The sequence below is a fragment of the Channa argus genome, unplaced genomic scaffold (genome assembly GCF_033026475.1).
Source record: "Channa argus isolate prfri unplaced genomic scaffold, Channa argus male v1.0 Contig023, whole genome shotgun sequence".
NCBI lineage: Eukaryota > Metazoa > Chordata > Actinopteri > Anabantiformes > Channidae > Channa > Channa argus.
In genome coordinates, this window is record NW_027125242.1 from 149,426 (window position 1) to 167,420 (window position 17,995).

Here is a 17,995-nt window from a genome sequence, read left to right on the forward strand (position 1 = left end):
CCATGTACTTCCTTAATAGAGTAACCAAATGCACCACGTTGCGTAATGATCATCATTAAAGCACATGATCTCTCGCATCAGTCAGATACTGGTGTCCTAGGGAACTCACCACATAGGAGAATGTGTGCGGTTGTGAGTGCGAATGGCTGAATGAGAAGCAGTGTTAAGCGGTTTTAGTGCCAATAGGTAGAAAAGCGCTATATAAGTGCAGACCATACCATGATGCAGAAGGGATTGGACAAAGTAGCACTTTTTGACGACTCAGAAATGAGAATGGTCAGTCTTGACCTGGCTCCATAGCTGTGACAAAGATGGAAGAATGCAAGGTGAAGGCAAAATAAATGAATAATTTATTATAATAAAAACACATATAACAGAACCACCAGTTCAGTAATTCATGAGTGTGTGCATGGATGAGTGAAATAAAAAAAAAAAAAAAACAATATTGGAAAATAAAGAAAAAAGCAAGCCCAAGAAGAGAAGAATTTCTCTCAAAGTGGTCTGGCAAGGATTTTTAGGCAGTAAAACAATGGCTCCAGGTGCCTTCAGCCACAGTTATTATGCCACTGATCATGGCTGGTGCAGGCTTTGTGCACCTGTTTTTGAGAAAAAGTGAACTTAAAAAGACAGACAAGTAATTGTTTTTGTAATGGAAAAAAGTTAGGGGCTATCAAGTAAATTTCCAGCCAAAACACAGGTGGCACTGCCCAACATGGCTAAAACCTTTTGGAAATGCTCCGACAACTGTCATGAAACAGTTTTTTGTATTATTCTATTATTAAACAACAAAATCTTACTTCAACAGCAGCACAAAAAACAGCCTCCAAAACGGAATCAACTCCTTTCTCAGTTCAAACAGAAACTAAATATTGTCAACTTTATGAAGGAGGATTACAACAGTCTATTAAACTTACAACAGAGGGAAATTTCCAAATCTATATTACATATGTACAAGAGCAAATTCACCACATACACGTAATATCTTCCTTAATTAAATGGAAACTGGGTGAAGTTTAAGAATAAACTTTAAATCAGTCACTATGTCTGGCAGCTTCAGCTGCTACAGGTGCCTATCTGGTTTAGGAGCGTGGGTGGTGCCTGCTGTCTAAAGTCTCTTTCAGACATGCATTGGAATTCTGACATTAAAATCTGGCATGTGTGAACGAAACTGTCAGAGTGAAACCCTGACAGTAGTGCAATGTCTGTATTGTGTGCATGAGCTTGTGGTTGTAGCATGCTGCTCTATCACTAAACTGCCATTTTACTCAAGTAATTTTTTTGCAGTGATCACGCATGGAAGTGGATTTTCAAATGAGGACAGTTGCGATCTTCACACATACATTTATGTACACTAACATGGTCATAGCAGTTAGCAATTAGCCAACAATCGTGTTGCTGTTAACATATGTTGGGGCAAATATTTTTTTTTTGTTTTTGCTGGTTAACATTTTACAACAAAATGCCATGCACTTTTGGATAATTTATTTATTGTCCCAAAGTTGTCCCAGATTTCATGAGATAGTTTATTTAAAGCTCTGTCTGCAACAAAAGCCTGGGTGAGGTTAACTCGTCAGACCGGGTAATCCACTGTGATTCCACCCACCACAGAACTGCTCATTGGTATCTTATCATATTCATGGATTTTGTGGACAATGCATCCACAAATGCCTTAACCTTGCAGTGTGGGATCAGCAACACACAACAGGTACAGCACATCTCACAAGGACATCTTTGTTAAACTGGTGCCCTAGCTGTGTGGAATGAAAAAGACAGGGGTTCCTGTCTAGAGGAGGATTAATAGTGTTCCTGTCCCCATTGCCGTGGTAAAAGGCGCCTAGGAAAAAATGACACTAGGCCAGAAGACCAGCCAGCACTGCCTACAAGTGGACAGAAAAACAGAACCAAAAGTCATGTGGTAATGTCCTCTGTGTCATTTTTGACTGTTTTGAGGAGTGGCACATTTAGGAGTGGCATATTTCTTAAAAATAATTGTATGTAGTTTAATTTGAACTTTTATCTGTTTATCACATCCACCACATAGTTATTAACAGTGTTAAAGTAAAAAAACAAAACAGCCTATAGCCACAATTTTCTTATTCATTTTGGAAATTGTTAATATGCAATCTGCTTTTGTCTTAACCTGTATTATGATGTATTGTGGAACCCACAATACTGATAATAATGAGAACACAAAGACTGTTGTAGGTTGTACAAAGGTTGTAGAAAAAAAACACCCAAGGCACGCTTAGACTTCCAGTCTAGAATTCTAATTGCACGTGTGGCAGTCACAGAGCATCATGATTGCACTCCCTCCAGGAATTTGCAATGTTGTAATTGCAGCTATTATTTTAACCAATTCCCTGTGAATTCTATGCTGCATTGCGATTTAAAACATCATTAAAACATCACAACATAGTTAACAGTATCTTTTTAGAAAAGCTCTCATGAAATCAGAGATTTTAGTCAGCAACAATCACAAAACGATTTGCAAAATCCTGTAATGTGTTAAGCACTATTAAAGCGTTATTAAAGCAATAAAGCTTTTCGTTTCTAGTTGTCCTGCTTTATCAGTTCAGTACATTTCAAGGGCTTTAAGGAAAAAATAAGTGTGGGGATTTCATTTTAAAGATTTCTTTTCCTCCCAAATTGATTATTGAAATTGTATTTAGATAAAGCTTAGGAAGTCATGAGCTTGATGGACATTGTTAAAATTGTTGCAAATGCATGAAAAGTATGCTTGAGAAGAACAATGTCTTGAATGTTTTGATCTGAGATGTATGATCTACCTTGCAGTGTAAGCTGCACCAAGGTCTTGGGGAGGGGCATTGGAGGCATACCCGGACAGTGGTTCAGTGGGTTGAGGTAGGTATCGAGACAAAAAATGTAGACAAGGTATGAAATTCCTAGTTGGTCAGTTTCAGTTCTGCTGAGTCTAACTATGATCAAGAGTGTGGATATTTAAGATCTGACTGGGACAGAGAGAGGGATAGATTTTGATCGATAAAGCTGTAGGTAATTCAGCAACACAGTGCCTCACAGCTAGAAGGTTGCAGGTTTGTGACTGACCGTGGTCTGACTGGGGACACCTGCAGAAAGTGACAGAGAGAGGGAGACAGAGAAGGAGAAAGACAACTAGTGGAAAAAACACACAAAGGTAATGTCATACAGTAGTGACATTTGGGGGATGAGAGGAGAGGAGAGAGGGTAAAGAGGAGAAAAGGAGCTCAGTGCATTGAAGGGTGGGTCCCCCAGCAGTCTAATCCTATACCAGCATGACTATAACTACTATAAGCTCTATCAAAGCGGAAGGTTTTAAGCCTAGACTCAAAAGTAGAGAGGGTGTCTGCTTCCCGAATCAATACTGGGAGCTGGTTCCACAGGAGAGGAGCTTGATAGCTACAGGCTCTACCTCCCATTCTACCTTTGGAAATTCTGGAAACCACAAGTAGGCCTGCATTCTGAGATCAAAGTGGTCTATTTGGATGATATGGAACACAAAATATGTTTTCTTTATTATGCGTAACTTTTAACTACTCTGGCCCATGCAACTTGCTTTTTGTATTTGTATTTGTAGAATTGTACCGTTTTTTCGTTGTGAATTTAAAAAACAAAAGATTGAACATGTGCCTGGCACTGACACAAATTCAGGTGTCACATAACTTTACATAATATGGGGATAATAGACTATCTTCACTCGTGCACTACAAGTTCTCTGTTTAGAAAGAACACTGAGAAGAGGATCGAGGAGCCATTAGGAACGTGTTGGATGAGAGAGAACCGCCATTCCAAACACCAACAAAAAAAACATTGTGTTATCAATGTGTAAGATAGCTTCATGTATCAAACTCTTTTCTCATGGGATTAAAAAATTAAAAGGAGTTCAAGTCTAATAGTACTAAAGGTTATATTCAGTTGAAGCAGTAATTTATAAAAAACAACATTTATGGTTTAAACTTTTTTTTAATTGGTGTATTTCTCTGTTTTTTGTAGAAATGCTTTGATTTAGAAAATTTCAATAGATAATTTAAAATAAACACTGAACCGAAATTCTTAAAAATAGACATTGCACATAAAAAGTGCTTTGAGTTGCGTTTATGTGTGTTTAGTGCAGTGACCAGTGAGTGGACATGCGATTAGTGAATAGATTGTTTACGAATACTGGCAGTGTACACACATCTGAAAAACACAACAAATTTCTCTGCATAAACACAATGTAAATGTTCCGGCCTTTTAATAAGTTTTATTTTTTTCTTTGCTCATCTCCGTCCAAGGATCCACCCCGTGCAGGCTGGAACAGAACTTATGTGCCACTATGTGATTCATGAATCACTGGTAGGCCGGGAAACAGCTCTGTCTGTTGTGGCAAACAATCTGCTTGTAAAAAAAAAAAATAACATGGATGGTTTTCTCTGTGCATTTATGACAAACACTGCCTGTAAAAATAGTGGATCACTTTGGGTTCAACCTCCCAGGGAGTGAGTTGTTGGCTCATTATGCCTTACCTTCTATACAAATATCTAGAGCTCTTACAATTAAATAGTTTTTTTAGTCATCTGATTAAATACTAATTAGAAACAAAAGGAAAATTATTATTATAAGACATTCCTAACAGGCTGACAATTAGGAGATAATGCTTAAAGAGACGATCATCTTGTCAGATGACAAATTTTAAATAACAATGTTTCTGTCTTGGGACATTTCTTGGGACTGGTTACCCGTTTCTGTCCCTGCCTGCTGTCTGCCTTTCTAGCCACCCATCAACCTGCACAGGTTCCCTGCCATATAACCCTTTAACATCTCAGACAGCCCCCTGAGTTTCTCTTGCCATGCACATGCTTCATGCTGCAGCCACAGGATGCTTGTTTTTATATCCAGTTTTCATTCTATCCTGCAAATGCAGTGACGACTGAAAGCGTGGTAAACAACATATGATATTTGTTTAAAGAAAGTAAATAAAACTAGTGGGCCCGCGTACAGTGTTAAAACACCTTCAGTTTGAAATCTGTACCTAGCTGCTATCATTCCTACACCCCATAAATGATGAGGTGGAGGAATGACATCATTGTCCATCTTCACTATTTAACCATTTGCTATCTCAAAATTTGGGTTTAGAAAAAGCTCTTAAAACCTGCTTGTGGACAAAGTGGGAAATCTCTCCAATGTCACGAAGATGGCATGAACAATAGAGACCACCTGTCTTGTATTGAGGGCAGTTAACAATGAACCACAGCTTTTCATGGAAGAAAAAGTGCCAGATTTTCCAGATGTCTACCATTTCTGCTCAGATTAATTGGACGAGCTGAGTGTAAAGAGCATTTTTTTTTAAATTGCCAATATGGGCTTTTAGCAACAGAAACAAATCCAACATAGGGCCATTGCTTAACATGAGTTATATTGTTGTTACGTATTTGATACAATGGGAATTTCAGTAGAATTTGAAACATTAGATGAACATCTTTATTCTCTAATGTCTCTAAAACAGCTGAGATTCTAAGTAAGTTCTGTTTGGCCAATGTGTTAAGGTGCTGAAATAAAAGCAGCATGAAATAAGAACTACAGGGTCAATTTCTCTATTTACTGATCTAAAAAATGTTAATATCAGTAAAAAAAAAACACATGAGCATCCTGGCTGTGTGCCCCTCTCTTTCTATCCCTAAATTTTTAATTTGAAAGAAGGTTTGGGGGTGGCAGGTGGTTTTGGTTTTGGGGGCTCTCAGGTCAGGTTATATTCTGACATCTCTGAGAGATTAGTTTTTGTCAGAGTAGCTGGCTAGGGCATCTTATCCACTGTCTTCCTGAACCAGAAGGTATAGCTATCTTTATACAGTGTTAATGTCTATCTATCTTCATACTCATACCATCATCTTGTTAGTTGACTTTGACACAGATATATTTGTTTGTATATTATTTATGTTGTACAAATACAGGGACTATTACATTCCTTAAAATTACTACATGGCAAAAATGTTTCGGACTCTGAGTGCAGTGTTTCAGTTGCAAATACACTTAAATGCTTCCTGCTGTGTTTGTGTGTGTATGTGTTTGCACACTAACTGATTCTTTGGAGTGGTTAAACAGTATGTCAGGGGTATGCTTAAGAAGTCTGTGCTGGAATACTCCCAACACACCTGTGTTTTCATTGTGCTTGGATTCTCTGCCCAAGGGTCTGTGAGGTCATTACTGCAGACACAAGTACATTGTAAATAAATACATTGGCATACTTCATTAATTAAGCAGACAGCAAGGTCGGTATTCAAATCACCTAACAGGAACACATGTTGTGAAAGAAAACAAAGAATAGAGTACAGTTAACCACATATTGTCTACTGCTTGAAAAGTCTGTATAAGAGTAATATGTCAAAGTATCATTTTATTTCTGGTCTTTACTGGATAAAACAAGCACTAACAAGCCAACATCCAACAATCTGGTTGTATGGTTTTTCTTAGCAAGAAACAAGGTAACCTACAGAGAGGCATTGAAAGTGTCCCACTCTGCTGTCAAAATTGGCCAGTTATGCTAGTACTATTCAATGATTGCGCTGCAGCATGGTATGTGACTGCAGTATCAGAAAGGTCTGCTTAATTTACCATACAACCTGATGTCCCATCAGTGAGGGTTTATTACAAGTATGACTGTCATAGCTGTGACTCTGATCTGTGTTGCCCTGGTGACCACCTCTGTCTCTCCGTTCCACTGTGTTCTTGCCCTCTCCGTCCTTGCTGCGCTGCCTAATCAGTCATCATTCACTTCACCTTTTGCCTCACCTATATTATATCTATCTTTTTTAGTGCCTAGAAGATAGAGTTACCTACTGTAAAGAGATCAAGATTGAGGTAGATAACAGTAACTGTCTCAACCCTGGATTTAACTCCTTTTTAGAGTCAGCTTTTTTCCCGAAAATCTACATAAACCCACTTACATTTGAATTTACTATAATAGACCATACCGCAGTTGGAAAAATGTGACTTACAAGCAAGTAGTAGACACTAAAGACAACTGTGGTGTTCTGTGTCTTCCCCAGAGACACTTCAGTATGTAGCCAGGAGGACCGGGAGTCAAACCACTAACCCTTTGGTTCATGGACATCGGATCTAAGAACTGACCACAGCTCCCCCACAACAGTAGGTGTTCATCTGGTTATATTGTTAACAAATTTTAGAAGATGATTATGTTATTCTTTACTTCACTGTCATCTGTCAATAGCAGCTTCCTTAACTTCAGTCCCATACAATTTGATTATCTTGTTGATTCTGCAGACTCATTATGTAGCATACTTGATACGATACTGTTTCCCCTCTAAAAAAAATGCATTTAATCAGAGGAACCTCTGGCAACCTCAATGATGCAGTTTACTGGCGTGTAGTTTAAAGTAGGTGTCACAAGAGTAAAGGAAGTGACATTTCATTAATTTAGAAGAATCCCGCTTAGCCTAGAAAAACAGTTTAATGTATTTTAAAGAAGCCGTCTGTACCACTAGAACAGTATATGATTTATCATAATAAAGGGAAAACAAGAACAACCCCCAGTTCCTTTTCAGCATTACCCAGGCTGACAAAGATCCATAATTCCGTTGAGCCTAGTATTCCCTTAACTTCCAGCAGCAATGACTTCATGACTTTAAAATTACAATTTTGACTATTAGAGAAAGAATTTACTAGATCCTCCCCACTATTCTCACAGAGCTTTATGTTCAAAGGCTCTAAAATCATCAATAGGATCCCAGTCCCTCTGCTTTTTACCAATAGACCTCACTGAGCTAACATCAAGATCCGCTTAATTAAAACTAACATGTCTGTTAGACTCTTTACTGACTAGACTGCTCCAAGATGTTTTACCCTTGTCCATATTAGATTTGATGTATCTTTAGAAAGGAGCTACTGTATGTACCAAAGGCCTATAAGCAAACTCCTATCTAAACAAATTCAAAAACTTATGTTGACTGAGGTGTTTTGGTGAATTAAACACCAATATCCAATCTTCACGATCCAATTTAATCCAATTTTGACATGTGACAGGAGAAGCTGGGAATTGAATCAACAACCCTGGGGTTGGTGTTTGACTACTTCCTGAGCCCCATATCTTATTTTTTTTGCCACTGTCTCTTGCTGAATTTGCTACCTCATTTTCTTTCTCAGCTACTTGGGTATTTAGTGTTCAAGAACAGTAACAATTTTATTTTAGGTATGAAATTTTAGGCAAAAACATGAGTGATACCTTAAATTTAAAATTCTCAGAAAGTTTATCAGTTTTAGGATGGATTCACAAATAATTGCAATCAACCATCAAATAATTTTTTGTCTAAAGTAATGAATTATACAAATGATAAAATTCCTGGCATGATGACTTTGGTTCATTACAGAAAACTTAGAAGCTCACTGATTTTACAACAGTCAGTAGACCACAGCACACAGTACAGGGTCAGAGCAACCCACCTCAAATAAAGTCACCTAAATGCTGGATAATGCATAAGATAAGCCGCACTGCTTACATTTATATTTAAAAAAGATAGAGGAGCACTTTTCCAACTCCAACCCTCGATGCATGTTGCAGGGCATCCAGGCCATTAGTGTCTACAAAACTACCCACTTAACCCCTGCAACCACTGATGTCCTCTTCTTAAACAAGCTTAATGACTTTTATGCGCTTTCAAGCTCAAACCCTCACTTGACCACCCACCAATCAAACTCTCCACCACACAGACGTCTGCAGCACACTGCAACACACCATCGACTACAGCTCCGCCTTCAACACGTGTTATAAGTTGAGGTTTTGGAAGGGGTGAAGTAAATATTTATTCAAACTGGGTCTTTTTCAAAATCACATTCTCTTGCCAGTCTTGCCTTTTGTGAAACAGATTGGTGATGTCACTTCCCCAACTTTCCATTATTTGCAGCCACGATTTGACTAGGATTTTCACAATGCTTTGGAAGACTCCACATTTTGACTTAAAACGCTGCAGACATAATAACCCATCTTCCCCGGAATTTCCAGGAAAAAAATTGCCGTTATTTTGTAATATAATTTTCCCAATGGTTTTGTCTGTGTTGCCCAAACGGCCTTAAACACATTCTCAAACAATTTTGTCTTAGTGATGATGCAGGGAAGGGGGAGTCATTTTCCAACTGTCGACTTTTATCTCCCAGTCTCACTACTCATTTTTACTTTCTTACGAGGGCCTAATTCTTCCCCCAGTGACCTAGATCTGTCAAGTTTGATTAAAAGTGGGTTATATACTGTGTTATATACTCACTATGTGCAGACATACAAAAAACTCATTGACAGAGACAAAAATATGAACACATGCAGAAAAAAACGTGAATCTTGTATGTGTTTTGAGACTTCATCTCATATAACAAATTAAAAAAAAATGTTCTATAGTTACTATTCATGATTGTGTCCTCTTCAAAAGCTTTCTGATTATTTTACATATATGAACACTGCAATAAAAATAATAATTTCTAGTTAAGACTGTTTACTTGTAATGTGCATTGTTTAATGGACATGGAAGACATCCCCGGCCCTGGCTATATATGTCGAAGTGTCCCTGGGCAAGACACTGAACCCCTAACAGCCCATTCCCCTCCCCAGCTGTGCAGTGCCAAGCCCAGTAGAAATTGGGGGGGGGTTGCATCAGGAAGGGCATTCGGCGTAAAAACTGTGCCAAATCAACATGCGGACAATGATCCGCTGTGGCGACTCTGAACTGACGGGATTAGCTGAAAGGACAAAAAAAAAAAAAAAAAAAAACAACTAACCAGACACAGGAGGTAGTCAATATGTGTCAATTTCCAGAACCTTTTTCAAGTGAGATGGGTGTAAATACATATCTAATGACTGGCTCGTCTCAGTGTCGGACATATTTATTAGTAACAGGGCAGCTATGGCTCAAGAGGTAAAGTCACATGTCAAAATGTCCTTGAGCAAGACACTGAACCCCAACTGAGTTGCTCCCAGTGAGTCTAGGCAAGGTGTGTGAGAAAGATTGTGAATGGGTGAATATGAAGCAGAGTAAAGTGCTTTGCTTACCAATAATGTAGAAGAACACTATTTACAATAATGGACTCATTAATAAAGTTACCACTGCTATGTGTTTTTCATGAGCTCTGCAGTGGTGTGTCAGTGTCTCTAGTTTGTTTTGGTTCTTTTTCACTCTAATCATTGTGAGTTCTCAAAACTTCTTTACAAACCTGCTGGGCAGGGAGTAGGATAGGTAACCATGGAGATGGCCTCACACCTGAGAGGTGTGAATAACAGACATACACTATATTGTCAAAAGTATTCGCTCGCTCATCCATCCAAATAAATGAATTCAGGTGCACAAAGCAAGGTCCATAAAGACATGGATGAGTGGGTTTGGTGTGGAAGAACTTGACTGGCCTGCACAGAGTCCTGACCTCAACCCGATAGAAACCTTTGGGATGAATTAGAGCGAAGACTGCGAGCACTGTGTATTATGTTTTTAATAAACACACTCCTAAACCTCGTGGAAAGCTTTCCGAGAAGAGTTGAATATACATAATATTAAACCCTATGGATTAAGAATGGGATGTCACTAAAGTTCATATGGGTCTAAAGGCAGGTGAGCGAATACTTTTGGCAATATAGTTTAAAAAAAAACACCTCTTGCAGGCAGTCAGGCTGGTTCTTCTATTGTCCTACTTTTTCAGCACAATCAAATTCACTGAGCTGGTGCGTTGTACTGTCACTAATTTATGACTTTACAACAAAGAGAGTTACTTAATTTAACACTATACAGGACTACAGACTTACCATCCCCTCAGCATCCAAGCTGCTAACTGAAGCTGTTGTAACTGTGAGCTGTGCGGTTGGGGGAGTAGTGGTATCTACTCTCAGCTGATTCCAGTTATAAACCTTACTTATTGTCTCTTGCAAGCAGAAACCCATTAAATGTGTTTCTTTAATTTAATAGCATTAGCGCAATGTGATCAGACAAACACCCTGATATATCCACAGCCTTTAAGCCCAGTAGACTCTGGGGAACTTCACAGCTTTGATGTTTAGTTGCACATGCGAGGGTGAACTTTGCTGTTTGCTTAACAATTTGTATATACTTACCTGGGATCTGCTGCCCCCCTCTCAACACATACACACACACGCTACTTGATAAGTTATCAGTCATTATCAGTGATTGTCACAAAACTGTTATGAGTAAATTAAAACATTGAACTAAATGTAAGGAACATATAGGCTAATCTTGCAGTTCTCTGCATGATGTCTTATGAATTAAGAATGTACGTGCTTATAGTGGCCTTCAGCAAGGTCCTTAACTTAACCTTAACACCCTAACCCTTACCCTATCTGCCACTGCTAACCATCAACAATGGTGGCAAATAGTTTTTTAAAGTGCTTTTTTTCTGGTAAACTGGCAACCAAGACAACCTGGCACATTTTGTGATCAGAGGTCAGCAGAGTGTTCCATGGAGGGAACCCCAGGAAAACAAAAGCAAACAAGCAAACACTTCTCCAAAACATTTTTTACACTTTCAAATTCAGAGGAACGTGCATCTCCCAGAACCTCACACATCAATGCCCTTGGAACTTCTGTTGTCTGTGGAGAGTATCATCACCCATGACATCCTGGTGTGTTTTAAAGGCTGCACTACGACTCAGGAAGTCAGCACAGAAAAACTTTTTTATCTGTTTTACCACAAATATGTTGCACTCAGATTTTGTTGTACACCTGTGCAATTACAAACCAGATTCCAAAAATGTTGGCACACTGTACAAATTGTGAATAAAAAACGAATGCAATAATTTGCAAATCTCATAAACTTATATTTTATTCAAAATACAACATAGATGACATATCAAATGTTTAAACTGAGAAAATGTATCATTTTAAGAAATAAGTTGATTTTAAATTTCATGGCATCAACACATCTCAAAAAAGGCCATGTTTACCACTGTGTGGGATCCCCTCTTCTTTTTATAACAGTCTGCAAACGTCTGGGGACGTAGGAGACAAGTTGCTCAAGTTTAGGAATAGGAATGTTGTCCCATCTTGTCTAATACAGGCTTCTAATTGCTCAACTGTCTTAGGTTTCCTTTGTCGCATCTTCCTCTTTATGATGCGCCAAATGTTTTCTATGAAAGAGCTGGACTGCAGGCTGGACATTTCAATACCCGGATCCTTCTTCTACACAGTCATGATGTTGTAATTGATGCAGTATGTGGTCTGGCATTGTCATGTTGGAAAATTCAAGGTCTTCCCTGAAACAGACAACATCTGCATGGGAGCATATGTTGTTCTAGAACTTTCAGCATTGATGGTGCCTTTCCATGTGTAAGCTGCCCATGGCACACACACTCCTGCAACCCCATACCATCACAGATGCAGGCTTCTGAACTGAGCGCTGATAACAACTTGGGTTGTCCTTGTCCTCTTTAGTCCAGATGACATGGCGTCCCAGTTTTCCAAAAAGAACTTCAAATTTTGATTCGTCTGACCACAGAACAGTTTTCCACTTTCCCACAGTTCATTTTAAACGAGCCTTTGCCCAGAGAAAACGCCTGTGCTTCTGGATCATGTTTAGATATGGCTTCTTTTTTTACCTATAGAGTTTTAGCCGGCAACAGCAAATGGCACGGTGGATTGTGTCCATCAACAATGTTTTCTGAAAGTATTCCTGAGCCCATGTTGTGATTTCCATTACAGTAGCTTTCCTGTATGTGATGCAGTGGCGTCTAACGGCCCGAAGATCACGGGCATCCAATATGGTTTTACGGCCTTGACCTTTGAGCACAGAGATTGTTCCAGATTCTCGGAATCTTTGGATGATATTATGCACTGTAGATGAAGATAACTTCAAACTCTTTGCAATCAGAAACTCCTTTCTGATATTTCTCCACAATTTTTGCCGCAGCATTGGGGGAATTGGTGATCCTCTGCTCATCTTGACTTCTGAGAGACACTGCCACTCTGAGAGGCCCCAGTCAATGCCAATTGACCTAATAAGGTGCAAATTGGTCGTACAGCTGTTACATATATGTACATTTAACTTTTCCGGCCTGTTATTGCTACCTGTCCCAACTTTTTTGGAATGTTTAGCTCTCATGAAATCCAAAATGAGCCAATATTTGGCAAGACATTTCAAAATTTCTCACTTACAACATTTGATATGCTATCTATATTGTATTGTGAATAAAATATAAGTTTATGAGATTTATAAATTATTGTATTCATTTTTCATAAACAATTTGTACAGTGTGCCAACTTTTTTGGAATCGGGTTTGTACAATAAAGGTAATCTGTTTCTGATACTGATGAAAAGCTAGGAAGATTGTGTCAGAGTTAAGCAGAATGTATATGCACACACACTTCCCTGGTCATATGCAACCATGAACATCAAGTAAGGGTAACATCTGGGTGAAGTTCGTAGTCTTTGTCTACTTGCTCACTCCCCTACCCATCCAATGTTAGCTTTTGCCGTAATCCCACAATAAAAGCTTCAATATGCAACTTTTGAAAATCAACCTAGTGTTAGCATAATACTAGGTTGATTAAGGTTTTTCAGCCATGCTATGCACTACACAACTGTTGAACCCCTTAAGCAGGTGTAGATGTACCAGTAATAGTGAAGTCACTCCTTATTATTCATCAGATATATGTACAAGACCAAACTAAAGTCCAGCAGCAACTAAACAAACACAGATTCTTGAAATGTACTTTTTTTTGTTAAACAAACCTCCTAATGTGAAGTGTAAAGATCAATTTACATGATTAAAGCAGGTAGTCTAAAACAATATGTAATCTAACCAATCACTTTATTTGTAAATTAATGTAATTAATTCTGATACATTCTATTGACAATTGCTAAATACTACTACCAACATATTATATTGAAATTCTTAACTGTAACTCAGTGTTTGAGTTTAATACTACTGTTATTTTATGTTGGAGCTACGCAGATGAAAAGAAAACATTGAACTTGCCTGCTTTTTATTAAGCATTCATTCCAAAGCAGAAGCAAATGTTAGCTTTTAAGAAAACATTCTAAATTGCAAACATTACTCAAAGTGTCATTTGCAATGTTAATGTTTTTCCTGTCCACACAGCTCAGACTGTACTGAGTAATGTCGTGGTTTGTAAAGAGAATCCTGCTTTGCTGCAAGCTCCAAGAGTTTAATTACAGTCACAGAGTCTGCCAAGCAGCAATTTCTATTGTTATTAACCAAAAGAAAATATGGTCTTTTCCAGGTCTCCCATGACGTAAGCCAGGGGTGTCCAATGTGTCGATCAGGTAGTGTGCGTAGATCGCATGGAATTACCAAAGTAGACATCAGCCTATCATCTGTCCTCACTATGAAATGTGTCACTTGATTGACGTACAGGGCAGCCAGTCTGACATGGGACCTTTTCTGAAACCTGGGTCACTGCACATGCACATGCATACAATGGCGCCAAGTGCTGCAAAGCTCTAGGAAGCTAGCAATATAGCCTGCAATTTATTTCTTTTAAAGTTAAGAAAGGGTATTAAAATGAGTGGGGGAGCTGGACAAAGTAAAAAGTCAAAAACTTACCACTTCCATACGGAGTGGGAGTTGGATTTGCTTTTTACTATGTCATTTTCGAAGTGGGTTTGCCTCATCTGCCAGGCTCTCATCGCTACACCAAAGAACGGAAACATGGAGAGGCATTTTTGTACTCTTCATAAAAACTATGACTTCCCTCCAAAAAGCGAACTGAGAAAAAGAAGGGTAAAAGAAGTAAAATCTTAGTTGTTCGGACAGCAGTCATTTTTCTCACAGCTAACTTCAAAAGTAAAGGTAGCCACCGAAGCTTCGTTCCAGGTGAGTCACCTCATCGTTAAGAACAAGAAATCCTTCCAAGATGGAGAGATGATAAAAGAGGCATTCGTTGAAGCAGCTGACTTGTTGTTCCGAGACTTTAAAAACAAACCAGAAATACTATCTTCAATCAAAGCTTTGCAGCTATCAAGAAGTACAGTTACACGGTGCAGTGAAGCCATGGCCGAGGATTTGACCCAGCAACTTTGGAAGGACATCACAGATTGCGAGTGTTTCTCACTGCAGTTGGACGAGTCTACAGACATGAGTGACACAGCCCAGATGTGCATTCTTATTCGGATGGTGTTTACTCTTCAAAGACAGCTATTACTTGCGCATCTAAAGAACGCCGACTGTGACCACTGAGTTGTTGTTGCACACTGATGGTTTAGTCGAGGGAAATTCCTGCAAAGATATCGAGAACTCTGTCCAGAGATTGAGGAGTTTTTCCTTGTAGGTAAACATGCAGAATACAACTAACTATATGACCATCAGTGGCTGCTAGACTTGGCATTTGACCAACATGTTGAATGACCTTAATCTAGAGCTGCAAGGAAAAGACAAAACCGTGATCAATATGATCAGCTCAGTTAATGCTTGAGGTGGAGACTCAAGGGAAGTCATGTGTGCAACTTGACAATGCATTTTGACACTAGAAGCAGACATTCAGCTAAAATCCAGAGCTCATGGACAGTTCTAGAACTTACTCACAGAGGAAAAGTACCCCAACATGAGGAAATGTGCTAGCTCCTTGACTGCATTATTCAGCTCCACTTATTTATGTGAGTCAGCCTTTTCCCACATGAAGATCATTAAGTCCAAGTACCGTTTGACCATGACTGATGATCATTTGGAAGTGTGCTTGAGGCTGGCTATCAGCAGCTACTGTCCGGACTATGCATCCTTGGCCGATTCTATTAAGTGCAAGTCATCAGAATAAGGTAATGACAAAAAATGAAAAGAGTTGTACTGTGCAATGTGGGTTCATGTAGTTATGCTAACTACACCAACAAATATTGTGCATATAAAGAATTCTCAATATATTGAGAAATAAATATATGTTTTGTATTTTTATAGTAGGTAGATCATTTTGACTTGGTCATTTTATAAGTAGCGCACAAGCCAAAAAGTGTGGGCACCCCTGAGGTAAGCTTTTTTAACATCTCTATATTTTAACACAATTATATAGTTTTATACTTTATACACTATAAGTGTAAATATTATTTATTTTTTGGTAATTATTATAATCAATTCATCAATTTTTTTTTTCAGTTATCACAATCTCTTTTAAAAGCAGATTATCATGATTCCAGTCTGAATGCCCTTTATGATCTTTTTGCCATTTTTGTCTCTGTCTCTGTCTACCACATTCTGTTTACCCTGTAGATTTCCCTCTAATCTCACAAGCAGTCTTTGGTTAATCACTCCAATTCCTTACACCTGTTTCTCCTCTTACATTAACCCTGTTTTTTGGCAGCCTCCCTGCCAGTATGCCCTCTGCTTCTACTGATTTACTTTGGATGGACCGCCTGGTGTTTTAATGAGGTTTATTTCTAAGTTTTAAAAGTGTGATTTGATTTTCAATATTTAACCATTTCCACCATATGTAGTCTATCTTTAAAACAAAACAATTTTAAAACAATTTTACTCAGTTAAAAGTAACTAGGTAACTATTTGTATGCAAAATAGACTTTCCACCTACTGCCCTATTTTAGCAAGCCAACTTCTGATAGGACTTTGTTGTGATGTTTTTCTTTTTAATTTTGATTTTTGCTCGCCTTGTACCTCACGTGTAATTCGCTTTGGATAAAACCGTCTGCTAAATGATTAAATGTAAATGCACCTACTGCCCTGTTTTAGCAAGCCAAATAACATGCTGCCATTTTGTCTTCTCTTTTTACTCAGATTTTATCTGTCTGTACAGGTAACTGGCAAGCTTCATTAGGCTCTCTAGTTTTTTACGTAAGTATTGTTATATTGTATATTTTACTTTAACATGGTCCTATTTACATTTTACAATGTGTTTTGAATAAAACACTAGTTGGATAATGTTAGAAGCTAAACTGGGGATCTTGCAAGAGGTTCATAAATATTACATACTTTACAGCATTGTCAGAACTGGAATTAACAATTATTTTCATTTATTAATCTTCAAAGGTTTCTAACCAAGCCTACAAATTATCAGAAAATTGAGACAAATGATATTTCCTAATGAAAATCTACTTAATTTTCACATTGGTGGGGATAAAAATTGTCCAAATGTATCTATTTAGGACTGTTTAACCATTGTAGTGCTTTTACAAAGGATACAAACAATGTCAACCTTAAAGGGCAGCAGTCCTTACAACACTTTGCCTCTACTTTGTTGAAGATGGGGATCCTATACAGGAGTATATGGGAAGTCTGTCTTAATGCCTTTTTTCACATGTTTTATAGTGTCTTAAAGAATAGAGTAGTAACAATGGGTAATGCGAGCAATTGCTGTGATTCTATGTTAACTCTTCTTTGTCTTGCTCCTGTTTAGTTCCATAAATTAGTAAGTCTTGCTCACATGTTGTCTTTCTAGTTTCTCATATTTAAGCTCATGTTTAGTTTCTTTAATCATTTCAGTCAAGTTCTAGTTGAGCTTTTCCAGCTTCCTTTGGTTGGCTCACATTTAGTCTCTCCAGTTCCCCTTCATTCTATTGTAGTAATAGAATGATTTAACTTTTTTGAAGCTTATCCTTAAACTGATGGTGAATAAAGCCTACAATATGATCTGACTGCACCTACTTGTTGCCTTCTTGTACCTCCTATTACGATTTACTTTGGTAAATGAAATCACTCAGTTAATCAATCAAAATCTATACAGAGAAAAGGGCATCAAGTCTACAGCCCTTTACAAGGTGAAGGAGACCCTCTGCCACGTTGAGCCTCAAAGTTAGGCATAGAGACACATTACACACAGGTTGGATTTACTTAATTTACAAGACCATTCCCCTTATGTTTCACTGAAACAGGACTGTAAGGGGAAAAACGTTAAAAGTGAAATGAATTGAATTTCCTACCACTGTCTTCCTGCTACACTCAGGCTCCCTGAGGAACCAGCAACAGTACAGTTTGAAATCATAGTCTACCAAAATGCCAGCTGTCTTGCACTTAACAACTCGTGACATAATTGTTTTCTTCAAAATCTCACGAACTGCA

General features: G+C 38.2%; 1 protein-coding gene across 1 annotated transcript in view; it reads left to right on the top strand.

Moving 5' to 3' along the window:
• The window catches only part of osr1 (odd-skipped related transcription factor 1), an 84,417-nt gene extending 77,309 nt beyond the window's left edge, over positions 1-7,108 (top strand). Inside the window, exon 3 of the mRNA XM_067495480.1 lies at positions 7,023-7,108. Within this exon, the coding sequence (XP_067351581.1) occupies positions 7,023-7,068 (46 nt within the window). The 3' untranslated portion in view covers positions 7,069-7,108. The remainder of the gene's footprint in view (positions 1-7,022) is intronic.
• Positions 7,109-17,995: the final 10,887 nt, after the last annotated feature.